The sequence below is a fragment of the Symsagittifera roscoffensis genome, chromosome 1 (genome assembly GCF_963678635.1).
Source record: "Symsagittifera roscoffensis chromosome 1, txSymRosc1.1, whole genome shotgun sequence".
Classification (NCBI taxonomy): domain Eukaryota; kingdom Metazoa; phylum Xenacoelomorpha; order Acoela; family Convolutidae; genus Symsagittifera; species Symsagittifera roscoffensis.
Genome location: NC_087062.1, coordinates 60,163,303 through 60,177,664, shown reverse-complemented (window position 1 = coordinate 60,177,664; position 14,362 = coordinate 60,163,303). Strand labels below are relative to the sequence as shown.

General features: G+C 33.1%; 1 protein-coding gene across 1 annotated transcript in view; it reads right to left on the bottom strand.

The window, feature by feature from the left end:
• LOC134856855 (synaptotagmin-15-like) overlaps window positions 1–11,899 on the bottom strand; it is a 43,125-nt gene extending 31,226 nt beyond the window's left edge. Inside the window, exon 1 of the mRNA XM_063873147.1 lies at window positions 10,688–11,899. Coding sequence (XP_063729217.1) covers window positions 10,688–10,746 — 59 coding nt within the window. The 5' untranslated portion in view covers window positions 10,747–11,899. The remainder of the gene's footprint in view (window positions 1–10,687) is intronic.
• Window positions 11,900–14,362: the final 2,463 nt, after the last annotated feature.

The following is a 14,362-nucleotide window of genomic DNA, read 5'->3' as shown; positions in this document are numbered from 1 at the left end:
GCATAATCGAAAACAACATCTATTACATGCACGGATGGTCGCTCGCAGACCTAACATCTCAAACCTCATATGAAACATGGACCGCAATTAATCCAAGTGTTGATGGTTGTGGGCAAAACGCAGATGCCTTAGAATAATTTTCACCAACAAGTGAAGACAATCTAAGATGATGGGATGATTAAACTAAATTAATTCCTTAAAGATCTATCTTCTATCTATCTATCTATCTATCTATCTATCTATCTATCTATCTATCTATCTATCTATCTATCTATCTATCTATCTATCTCTCTATCTATCTCAATATTTGTATACACATTGCTTATGGTTAACTAAATAGATTGGCAATTTTGTCTTCGCTGTGGACTATTTTTTGACGCTTAAAAAACTTGCTGGAAGTTTTTGACCAAAATCGACTGGTTCGGCGACCGCAACACACAAAGTTTGAAGTAGTTTGCAGAAAAGAAAGTTTTGGGTTTGGTTTTTAGGTTAAGATTTTGGTAAAATTGTTGAGGTTTTTGTGAAAAATTTAGCAACCGAAATTGACAAACTGCGCTTCATGAAAACTTGATGTAACATGATTACTTGTAGCATTCCAATTCAAAGAATTATGCTTAAAACTTTTTCAAAATTTTTATCAAACTCTCCGAAAAAAACGAACCAAGCACGAATTGTAACCAAAATTTACAAAAAAAATCTCAATTTGATCTGCTGAAAATCGATAGAAAAAAAGAAGAAAACCAAAAAAAGGACGTTTTTTGACATTTACTTGAAATGCAGAAAAACATTTGAAAAAAATAAGATTCTGACTTAGAAGTTTGCGATCATGTCGAAATTCTAACAACAAATTAGTAAGAATCTGTTATTTTTCGAGGAGTTTTATCATAAATGTTTTGTTCAATTCGCCTTGAAAAGATGTTCCACTTTATAAACTAAATTTGTCTTATTTAAATTGAATTCCAAGCAAATTAGTTAGCTTCAGTTTTTTGTGCGCATACTTTTGGAAAAGTAAGCATATATACATGATTGAAATGAGAAAAACATACATTTTGATTTTTGTTCCGACTTTCGTTACAAAAGTAACGGAATATTTGTGCTCAGGGTGGGTTTTTTTTCTTCCAACAAAATTCGACTTTTTAATTAGCCGTTTTTGACGGAATTTCTTAAAATCATTCAAAAGGCAATGTTGTCTTGAGCTTAAATTTGAAAAGATTTTTCTTCTATGATCGTTTTTCGTACAGTTATTGGGGTTTAAAGATTGGCATTTTGGTCAATTTGGGACAAATAACGCGCAAAATATCTCGCGCAATTAACGCGTAAGATATATTTTGCGCTATTAACGCGTAAGCGTAGGTTTAATCCGTCTTAGAAATCGTTCCAAATTGGTTGATCTAAGCTTATTTGCCATAATTGATTTGTTACAAGAAGCGAAATTTATCACTTTGTACTTTATATGGCGTGTGGGGGGATGCTTTTCACAAAAAACCTCAAATTTTTTTGTAGATTTTTTTATTATGATTTCTTTTTTGTACATTTAATTTTTTCACGTTTTTACTGCTTCATAGGCCTTAAAAGGCAATTGGAGCATTCAAGGCTCCGCCCTGATAGGAACAGTCTTGTCTATACTTTGCTAGGGGAACGCTGCCATGATTTTTGCTGTAGAATTTCACAAAATAACAATGCATTGGTCAATTTAAGAGTTTTGAAAATGTTGACAATTTTAGCTCTCTTTTTGAAAACTTAAGCAAATACGCGCCAATTTTTGCTTAGAGAAAAAAAAATTCCAGATAAATATGTGGTCGGAAAAATTTGCGGAACATTTTGAAAAAGGAAAATGACTGAGTGAAGAGAGATATATATACACATTTGCTGCCTAATACTTTATCCTTAAAACTAAAATATCGTCATCTTTTCTCACTTTTGCGGTGAATAGTCTTGCATAATTGACCAAAATAATCAACGCCACAGTTAAAGAATGGCCGATGGCATTATCCAAGCCGTTCGACAAGGTTGTCTGACATCATAGGATGTAACATGCTTCCCTTGCGTTTTCTGCGAACAAAACAACATCTATTACATGCACGGATGGTCGCTCGCAGACCTAACATCTCAAACCCCATATGAAACATGGACCGCAATTAATCCAAGTGTTGATGGTTGTGGGCAAAACGCAGATGCCTTAGAATAATTTTCACCAACAAGTGAAGACAATCTAAGATGATGGGATGATTAAACTAAATTAATTCCTTAAAGATCTATCTTCTATCTATCTATCTATCTATCTATCTATCTATCTATCTCTCTATCTATCTCAATATTTGTATACACATTGCTTATGGTTAACTAAATAGATTGGCAATTTTGTCTTCGCTGTGGACTATTTTTTGACGCTTAAAAAACTTGCTGGAAGTTTTTGACCAAAATCGACTGGTTCGGCGACCGCAACACACAAAGTTTGAAGTAGTTTGCAGAAAAGAAGGTTTTGGGTTTGGTTTTTAAGCTAAGATTTTGGTAAAATTGTTGAGGTTTTTGTGAAAAATTTAGCAACCGAAATTGACAAACTGCGCTTCATGAAAACTTGATGTAACATGATTAATTGTAGCATTCCAATTCAAAGAATTATGCTTAAAACTTTTTCTGTAAAAATTGGTTCATTTCCACAAATACAAATAAACCATAATAGTATTGCAGCATTCAAACAAAAAAGCCTTGTGCAAAGTGTTTTTTAAATCTCGCACTCATCATCGTTCCAAACTTGAGGAAAGCAATCCAATTAGTCATATAGGTTCTTTTCATACGACTCAGTTTTTAGCACTTAACTTATAATAAAAGTTGTTCAAAAAAATTACTTTGTCTAAACTTTATTTGGCAAAACAATTCAAGGTTCGTAAAAGGGCAGTCGGAACAATCATTGCCTAGCCCGGATATGCGAGCAGTCTTGTTAGTATATAAAGTGCAATTCGTTTTATTGGCTTTTTAAAAATGTTTTGGTCTGGAACACTGGGTTGGCACTATTTTTTTTGTTCCGGCTTACGATACAAAAGTAACGGAATGTTTGTGCTCGGGGTGGGTTTTTTTTCTTCAGGCAAATGTCGACTTTTTAACTAGCCATTTCTGACGGAAGTTTTTTATATCATTCAAAAAGTATTGTTGTCTTGAGCTTAAATTTGAAAAGATAAATTTTTCATTGTTAGCGATTGGCCCCGTAGATATTGCGTATTTTCAATTGAATAAAAAGAGCAAAAATGGGTTCGTGGTTGGTCCCGAGTTTGGAATAGAAAATGCACCATAAGCATTTCGGTAAAGCTATATGCAACTTCTGTTCTGTTCTATTTTGTCTAATGTCGACCATATTTGAGAAAAAATATCTCAAAGTTTTCATTTTGTTTATTTTGTCGCGATAATTTACAACTGCACTGAGCATGTTTAAATCAGCATTGCATATAATAACCAAAAAGTAAAACTGCAAAGTTTTGTGGATATTTGGAGATCATAATTAACGAAAATTGTCTCTTACTGCTCAACCTTCCAGAGTATTCAAAAAAAAAAATCTGATTTGCTTCTAAAAAATTTAGTTTTTCGAGAAAACAAAAGCACTTTCTTAAATTTGTTTTCAGCGGAAGCTTATTAATATGATGTATTTATGCCGGCGCAAATGAAGCATTGTTTTTGGAAGGCGGAATTTTCAAAAAAAAAATACTCGATATTTGATCAAAAAGTTTCAGATCATTAAAAAAAATTTTAAGCTCTCCTGGATCGCTAAACAAACCTAAATTTGGCAAAAACTTTCTGCACTACAGAGAACTTTTCGCTAACCAACGTTTTTGAGAATATTCAGGCATTTATTAGAAAATCTTTGGACTTTCAGAAGTTATTGGAATTAGCCTTCATAATTAAATGTATAACTTTCAGCTGAGGGACTGTTTCTATAATCTGTGATTAGAAGTAGTTCTAGTCCCAGGAGACCCTCCGGTCAGTATTGAATAATCTGTTTTGCTTAGAGAAAAAAAAATTCCAGATAAATATGTGGTCGGAAAAATTTGCGGAACATTTTGAAAAAGGAAAATGACTGAGTGAAGTTAATGGGAAGCGCTTGAAAAACTCGACTTCAAGGATTCCTGAAATCACGCCTGAAAAAATAGATTACACGTAAGGGTACGCGGATCTAGTGTTTAGTTCAAAATATCCTGCATTTCTTTTTACGAAATAAGAAATAAAGAGAATTAAGAGAAAACAGCTGTGAATGATGAGATTTAGAGCAATTTCCTAGCTAAAAGCTTATTTAATTTGGTTTTTAATCGCGTAGACTTGATATTTGACGCCTTTGGATAAAAAACTGCGATGAATGATAAAAGAATGTACGAAAGCAAATTGGGGTAGAACCACTGAGTAAAACTACACTCTTCCACTTATGGAAATGTATAATATAAGGCAGTCATCATTCATCATAATATAAGGCAGTCATCACCGCTTTCCTAAAAAAAACAATGAAAGACGCTAGCAAAAACTAATTAGAGTGGCTCCAATAGCCGAATCCCCTAAAAGGCTTAACTTGTTCATTCAGTTGAATCTGCTACAACGCTAGCGACTATAGAAAATATGAAAAAAAAATGACGATTTTCAAGAAAAACTCAGTATAAATATGACAAAAAAAGTAGTTTGAACTAACTAAAAAAATCATAAATTAGCCAAAACTTAAAACATATGGCTCTATACGTATTCGAAGCTAAGTAAATTTGGATAAACGTTTCCTTTAAATACGGCAACCAAAGACAAAACATTTGATCGACGCCTTTTCGACAAAAAGCTGAAACTTTAGTTAGAGAGAAAATATGTGGGAAAAAAATGTACTCTGCAAACAATTTCTGATATAGCATTAGTACCATTGACCAAAATGTCACGACTATAAAAAGTCCCTTGAAATGAAATAGCAACATTTTTAATAAAAGACTTTGTGTAAACTTCAGTCCGAGAATTTCAAACCGAGATGATTGCTATGTTTGTACTTTTAACGAGCGTCTAAAAAACGGTTAACTCAAAGCCAGGATAGCTTTTTGCGATTCTATTAATTGTTTTGTCTTAAAAAGTTGTTTACTTCTTTTGTTTTAAAGAGGAAACGCAATATTCGTAGGCAAAAACTAAAAAAATTGTATTAGAATAAATTCATTGAATTAATTAGAAGAAAAAAACTAATATAGAGCATGCTATAAATACGGTTGACTCCACTCCAGTTTTCAAGGGCAGAATCAGAAGGTAACTTTGAAGAGATTTTAGAAGAATTAATCGTTATAAAAAAATGTAGGATAATTTAATTAACTGTTCGCTAGTTTATTTAAAATAACCACTGAGTGGGTTATCGTCGGTTTCCGATACTTACTGATTACTACCTTAGTTTTTCATAGATTTTTAATTGAAACATTGTTGCTTAATATTAAGTGCAGCCCGCACCGAAGTTTCATGGGTAATAATCGATTATAATGGATTTTCGTTGACTAAAATGTTGTCTATATAATCGATTATCATGTCAAATTTAGACCACGTAATCGATTTTTAATCGATTATAATCGATTATTTTGGAAAAAATAAATTCCATTATAATCCATTATAATCGATTATATTCCATTTTTTGTTTTCAATATAATGGATTATTTTTTGTACATAAAATCCATGAAAATTGATTCAATTTTGTGAATAATGACTCTAATTTTAGCAACTTTCTAAACGATTAACGAAAATATTAGGTTTGTTTTTTCAAATGATTTGAGTCGTAACGGCAAAAAGACATGGACAAAAAATGAACTAAAATGAATTGGAAGTTTTCAGAGCGACATAAAATAAATCGAAAAAGGTATAGCGTGACGAAAGCAACTTGGGCAAATAAATAAATTTGTTAAATTTGTACAATATCAATGTTGCCTAGTACCAATTAGCATTTCGAAAAACTACTTGAAAAAAGAAATAGTTCTTTTTCTTTTGAGACTTTTGCAAAAAAAACAATCATAGCGAATCACTTCTTAGAGATTTCCAGTCAACAGTTTTCTCTAACAAAGCATTTCCATAGTCGGTTATTCCACTTTTTCTATCGAATTGTTCAAAACAACTTCACAATAACTTTAGAAGATAACTTTAAAAACTTTAAAAACAATTTTAACATAGGGTTGACTTCTTTTTACTTCTTACCTCTGCTTTGAATTATTGGTAAGACTTCTGAAGATGTCCGATGAAACATTCTATTGGTTTTAAAAGCATGACTGTTTTGGCTAACATCACTTTTGGTAGCTAAAAGTTTAAGAAATCTACTGAAATTTTTGAAAACTTTATTGAGAAATTCGATTTTTAGGGAGGTGATTGAGGATGCACAAAAATCAACACTGAAGATCAGCTTCAAATTTTACTTAATCCAAAAATTTGTTTTCTGAATTATCAATCTAAATTATCTTATTGTTCCGACTATTGAAACTGGGGAGGAACTTTGTATTCGTGCGTGTTTTAGTTTTTTCCTCTTTTTTTTTTGTTTTCCACAAAAAATCAGGTACCACAAATAATGATCGGACTGGGTTGAGTGATATATCATATTGAAGCCCTCTCAATCGTGATTCGAACCCCATTAAAAATTCCAAAACCTGTTCCCAGTGGCGAGAAAAACCAGTTTCAAATTTTTGATTATTTGTCTTAAATCGAGTGAATATAGCATGCGAGCAAGTTTTTTTCCTAACAAAATTAGCTACCACAAAAAATTATATTGCTGGGTTGAGTGATACATCATATTAAAGCCCTTTCAGTCCTAATTTGAACGACATCAAAAAATTTCAAAAAAAATTCCCGCTGTCAAGAAAAACCGGTTTGAAATTTTTATTTTTTTTTCGGTTAATTTCGAGCGAGTGATCAGGTTTAGATTAGCTTATTTTTGCTTAATTTAAACCTTAAAAAATTACTTTTACTCTAATGAAGCTAATTTTTGGAGTTTTAAGCTTCATCTTAGGAATCAAAAACTTGAAAAATTAGGGAAAAAAATTTTGAAAAGTTATTTTTAAAAAAATTTTAAATATTGGTTTTGATTTTTTTTCTTGTTATTTGTCTTCAAAAATTGTTTTTCTTTTTGCATATTTTACAATGACTGACGGATATAAATCAGCTCTATTTTTTTTGCTCTGATTCTTTTATAACTCCAAGTCGAAAAAACGACACTAATTGGAAAATAATTTTTGTTGTAATTTTTTAAGACTGGTCGGAACTTTCTGTGCTACTTGCACAGTAACCGGCTATCCTTGTTTATATAAATTGTTTTATTTCTTGAAAATTTTTCTCATAAAAAATTTTGGCACGTATTGAAACGCTAATAAACATTTGGAGCTCGACCTGATATCAGCAGACTTGATTTTATAAATTTCCAAGTCACGTGATAGTAATTTGAGCTGTCAAATAAATTTGAACAGTCAAATAAATGAGTAAGAACCTTAAATACATTTATTAAAAATTTCAGATAATCCTAATATCTGTTAATTCCCACTGTGGGAAAAATGGTAAGAATCAATAAAAAAATTTATGGGGTTTGTTCTTAGCAGTTAGGAAAACAATCCTAGTGTGTTCTTTTTAGATAAATAATAACCAGGCTGCTTTTTCAGCATATGAAGTGAATAAAACAAAATTACTAGTATTTCAATTTGTATTGATCGGTTACAGCCAACTAGCGCTCCTAAAGTGAATAGAAGTTTATATAAACAATCGAATTTAATTTTTCAGTGTTTTCTGTTTAGAAAGCGTCGTTTTAATATATGATTAATAATTGGAATTGACTATACCTTGAACTAAGCCAACTGTTAATTTAAAAAAGATTGCTTATACTAGTGAAAGACTTAGGTTCTGTGGCTTATTTGTTAGCGCCTTTGCGAACTGACATAAAAACGGATAGGACAGGATTTCAGGCTGTAGGCACAAATAGCATAGGTTTTGGGAAATTTCTGATCAGAAATCAGATTAGAAGTAGAGCTTTGTAGAAAAATCCATGCTTTATTTGCAGATTTTATAGAGAACTTCCGGGCAGAGTTCAGATTAGATGCTAGATGTTTCTCGTCAGAAGTACAGATTTGGCTAGGTACGGGCTGTCATATAGGAATATTCACGATTCGTTTCCTGGAACCTAAGTACCGACTATCACGATTCCTTTCCTGGAATCTAAGTACCGACTAAAATTTTTTGGTTGGTTTACCTGATTAGCCGCAAGTGTTGCGTGGTGCTCGGTACTTTTCACGGTGCTTTCAATTTTTTCAGTTAATTCACTTCAGCTAACTCGAAATTGACAATAAACACAACAAACTTTTAAAGTTATTCATCGCACTTTTTATAATTAACTTAACTTTTTCATATTAAGCTTTTAAGGTATCTGGAGATTTCTTGGTAAAAAGTTTTACTTGTTCTTGAAACAAAACAAAAAAGAGTGGAAACATCTGCAATTTTCCACAACACCCACATGCAATGTCAATTACAATGTTTTTTAAGGCAACAAATTGTTCAAACCATTTGAAGTAACTCAACCTCAGTTCACATTTGGGTTAATTTGAAAAAAATCTGATCTAAATGAATTCGCTGCCAGCGCTGAGCGTTAGTGAAAAAAAAAAGTAGGCAAAATTATCCCGAATGGACAAATTGACAATATGACTTAACAGTTCCGACCATTCAAAAAATGGGGAGGAACTTTGAATTCGGTTTTTCTTTTTTCTTCTTTTTGTTTTCCACGCAAAATCAGGTACCACAAATAAAAATCAGAATGGTTTGAGTGATAAATCATATAAAAGCCGTTTCAGTCCTGATTCTAATCACGTTATAAAATGTCAAAAAATTTTTTCTTATTTCTAAAAAACAAATTTTGATATTTTTGATTTTTTGTGAAAATTCGAGTGAGCAAGCAGGTTTTTTTATTTATCAAAAAACTACAAAAAAAGAACAATTTTTTTTCTAATTCTTTTTCTACAAAACTAATTTCATTTTGCTTAGTTTACTAGGACTGTCAAATATGCCTAATTTTTAGTCTTTCGTTCAGATCCTTTTCGCACACCACGCAAAAAATGAATATAATTTGAAAAAAAAAATTGTTGGGTTTTTCTAAGACTATGGTCGGAACATTCTGTGCTACTTGCACAGTAACCGGCTTGTTATTTTGTGTTTTCAGAATATTCCATCAAAAATGGTGAATTCAAAAGTCATAATTGATTGGAAAAAAACCGCACGAGAACAAAAAAACCACACGAGAACAAAAAACCACTCTTTTCGGTCAAGAGAGTTGACCGAAAAAGCTTATCATACAATTCTCATAAATAGGAAATTTTCCATACGTAGGAAATTTTCCTTACAGTTCCATACGTACATAAAATTGTATGAAATCTCTATAATAAACATTTTCCCATAAGATAGGTGTTTTTTCCATTAGCAAAAAAATTGTTTTTTGTTTCTACTTTTACTTTCTGAAAAATTTTGGGTTCTGTTTGCAACCGAACACAAACAACAAAGACCTTGGTTACTCAAAGCACCAAAGGTTGGTTGGTCTTGCATTAACATTGCATAGAAAACGACCTGAATTGTCTTCGAGCTGTCTTTTACAAATGATATAACAAAAGTAACAAACTTATAATTTTTGGCAACGTTTTTCAATGATGATTTTTTTTAAATTTTTGAATTTTCAAATTATTAGACATTGATCAAGGCATACATAAACAAGCCATACAAATGAAATAGAAATTTTCTTTAAAAAAATTTAAGTGAAAAGAAAAGCCAATATTATTGTATCCAGGACTACGTTATGCACACAAAAAATTAAATTTGCTCACAAAAAAAAACAAAAAAAAATTTGCACACAAAAAAATGCACACAAAAAAAGACAAAAATTAAACAAAGGTACTTAGTACTTTGTACACGTGCTTCATTTAAGTTTAGCATATCAAAAGTTAACTTAAATAGGTTTTTGCCGACTGAATTTCCAAACGAGTCAAAGGGGACTGGAAAAGAGCCAAAACTATAACTTCAATCGCCGAAATTAACCGGATTAAAAAATTAATTTTTCAAAGAATAAATATTTTGATATTTTCTTCGAAAACCGGTACAGAAACTCTGCCTGTCACCAGCAGAATTTTATTCCGGCTTTCGATGAAAGTACTGGAATATTTATTCTTTGAAAACATAAGTTTTGAATCCGATTAGTTTCGGCGATCTAAGTTATAGTTATGGCTCTTAACAGTCCCCTTTGACTCTTTCGCGGCGGTGTTGAAAAAAAAAACATTAAAAAAATTAAAAAATTTTGTCCCTAGTCGAGCAAATAATAATATTCTAAAACATTTAGTCTTTCGGGAAAAACTTCCAAAAATTGTTTTGAACTACTTGAATCAAAATTGACAAAACTGCTCTGCGATCGTCGCAAACAATATTTTGCAACTATTTCAAATGACTTTGTTCTGACTTTTGGTCGAACCGAAGATGAAAAAAAAATACGCTAAGATAGCAAAACTTTTCAAGAAACTTACAGATACTTGTTCAGTGGTCTCATTTGATTCGTTTTTCAGGCAAAATCTATGGAAAATTATTGCCAAATCTCTGGACTGGTTTTCAGTTTGGGACAAAATCTATAAGTCCTTATTTTTAGTTCCTTTTATCTCCCTAAAATAAAAGAAGTGACTTGTTTATGTTGAGTGCCTACCTGCCCTGTTTTTGGGTGAAGACCACGAGACTATGGGTTGAACTGGTGCCGAACGACATGGTCCACTATAGAGATGAAGGTCACTTGGAGGTGAAAGCTGTTGATGCGGGCCCTTAGTGAATTATTCAGCGGGCGAAGTCGAAGTGGGAGCAGAAGAAGAAGCAGCTAATGGAGTCAGTCAGATGTGGTGTGTATTAGTGCTGCGTATGGTCTCCGATCAATTTCGAAGTCGGGGCTCGAGGAAAACTAATAAAGCGTAAAAGCAGTTTTGAAAACTTGCTCCTTTGTTGGAGTATAGTTTAGCTAGGAGAGGAAAACAATTGAGTGCTTTCACAATGTTGGCCAACAAGCAATAAATAAAAGCCCTGAAATGTTTTTGTTGTGGTTTCACCCGACACAGGAGCTAATTTACGACACAAATAAACCTTATTAGACCTCGTTTCCGCAATGAGGGGAGAAATAGGAAAATGATTAGACGGCTTCATCGAAAATTATACCAAAAACACCCGATGATTTTATGCAGCTACTTAAAATGCTGTAAACGATGACTACCGTAAAACACTGCCGGGAAACTAACCTCACTTCTAACCATTTGCGATACAAATCGATGAAATTCGGGTAAAAGGCAGAACAGTTAATCGACGAACTATTTCACCTAATTGGTGGGAAGTGCTTGGCTATGGCTATGACAAATCCATATTAACGTGTGACTGCATCTTCTTTTCAGATTGTGAAGATAAAAGCCCTTTAAAATGGACGACAATCGGAATTAACTGTGATTAACTTTCGATTTCAACAAAAAAGTAGAAGCTACGGCGCTTATTTTTGTTATTTATTCTCCAGAAAAAAAACGAAAGCATCAATGGGTAAACGAAAGAAGATAATAAACGAAAGTGGAGGGTGAAAATAAACTAGAGTATTAATGCATTTTAAATAGTTCTGTAATAATAAAGCCGTGATACGGCCACAACGGGACCCTATTGTTAATGGAGTTGAAGATAAGAAGTTAATTGGATTTATTTGCAAGAGTCTACTTTTCTCTGATGGAACTGTTGGATTGCAGTAGGGTTGGCAGGAATTGAACACGATAAATGAGGCTGCATTGAGGGTGTTCTTCGTCTCAGACAAAAACAAGAGAGAGGGGAGAGGTGTTTGTGGGAATCATTAGACACCAAAAACAGCTTCACCTTTTAATTTTAGTTAGAAAAGACTGGTTCATGTCAGCGAAAAAGAAGACTGGGTTCTTAAAGTAAGTGCGCATTACAGAAAATGAAATAATGCACCCTTGAGGCACCATAAATAGAATTGGATTTAAAAGGGTGAGAACGAGCTGTAAAAACACTACTCGCACTTTCGCCCCATTCTACTCCGCCCATATCACCAATTGCACTACTCAGTCAGAACAGACAAAAGGGCGCGGATCTTGTTAACTATTTCCTCCCCTATTTCAAAAGTGGGGATCATTTATCATTTCAACAAACAAAGTTCACATATGCTTAACAGTTGAATTAGTTTTTTGTAGGGGGTCGCAATTATTTATTAGGTACCACACGTAGGGGGGAGGGGGGGTATTAAACAAAATGCAAGAGCGCAAACGATAGAAATTAAATATTAAATATTAAAAAAAGTTTTATCTAGTAAAAGATTTTTTAACGAAAAAGTGTTATCATAGACAAAAATTCTTTGAAAATAGTAAAATAGTATGCCTAGTAGTGTTTTTTTAATTAATGGAATTGTATGATGAGCATCTTTGGTCTATGAAGGTGAAAGTCAACCCGGTAAAGTAGTTTTGAAACCATCCACCAATTAAGCCTATTTCGGCGATTCGAGAAAACATGTTATGTTGGCATCAGAAAGTTGATATTCATCGCAGGAATGGATTGAAATGGATAGAAATAAATTGGCTCTCAAATTGAAAATTACTTGTTTCACTATTAGGTGCGCTGAATATCTGCTTACTATTAGATGCTTGACATTTCAATTAGTATTTGAATGACCTCGCAGTTTCAATTCCGGGATTTTCCACAGGCTATTCTACTAAATACACAAACAAACCCGAAACAAACTGGGAGTAGAATGAAAACAGGTTAGGATAAACTAATTGATTAGTCTGACCAGGAATCAATCTTGAACTGCAAAGCAGCATTTCGACAGATTGCTACAGACTAAAACACACGCAGGAGGCGTTACCATGGAAAAAGGTATTATGAATTGGGAGCAAAAACAATTGCTATTCTAATCCAGTCGGGTACGAAATCTAGTCAATTCAATTTTAAGGAACATAAAACCTTCTCAGAACACATTAAGACGATAAATTTTTTCGTTGTCCTCTTTGATGAACTAATTCCCGGGTGTAGTGTACAGGCATTTCAAAAGCCATAAAAATGGAACAAAAACAGATGAATTAGAAAAGAGTCTGGGAGACTTGAAAGAAATGTCTATTGAAATCCATTAAGCTCCGCCATTGAGATACCAAAAATTCAAGGTAGGCGAAGTTCGTTTGTTTTGTGAAACATGAAGACCCCCTGGCTATGTCTTCCCGATGAAGAAAAAATGAAATAGAATATTACCTATCCGAAAATAACCTAGTAAACTCTTCAAGACTGTTAGCCTGCTTGGAGGATAAGTATCGAAAGTTGACCTGCTGACCTTTCGTTAGTCAATTTTGAATTTACAACTGCTAAACTAAACACATTTTTTATATTGCTTCTACTTCATTCAGGTTTTAAAATTTCACTGTGAAATTAGATTCCATCAGAACATCCTTTAGAAGAGCTATTCTACACCCATGAAAGGGGTCCATCACAATACCCTCAAGAATGGTGTGATATTTTCTCTGACCATCGAAGGCTCTGGGATGGGTCAACAGCTGGGCTTCCATGATGAGAAGATTTTTTTTACCGTAGTCCGCTTTTAATCCTTAGATGCTTGAGACGCCAAAATTAATTCGTAAAACATAAGATGACGTCAAATGTCAACAGTTCGAAAAAAACTCATCACAAAACATATTGCTATGTTTTAACGTGTCTGTACAAAACAGTCCCATACAAAACAGTCCAAAACAAAACAGTCCGGAAAAGTATGAAAATGATCGAAAAAACAGTCCGATACAAAGCAGTCCGGAAAACAGTCCTAATTAATAATTGTTTTAATAAGCCGGCAGACCGAGAATTTTCCTTTGCTCAACAAACATAATGAACAAAACAGTGATCGCCGCAGTCGCGCCAAGGTGTTGCGATCTTGCCAACAGAGAGTAGGACTTAATACGAAATTTAGAGCCGGTTATCGCCGCAAAGTGGTGACGCGCGCGCAGCGCGCCCACCTGCGACCTTAAACCTGACTGTTTTGTATCGGAGTGTTTTTTTTCTCCATTACATGATTTTTCGGACTATTTTGTATTGGACTGTTTTGTATGGGACCGTTTTGTATACGCACCTTTTTTAAATATTTAAATATTGGTTGAAAAGATTATTGCTTTATTTTGGCCTGCCCCGCAAAATTATTTTATATTTGACAAAAAAGTTTGATCGAATTTTGAAAGGTTTGAGCTTGAAAGATTTGAAAGGTACTTTTCTCTCAGAGTTGAAGCGGAGCTTCACACGACTTGCGATACCGAAATAACTGCCAGAATTAAACAACTGCATATTTTATATTTTTTACAAATTAAATTTTTTT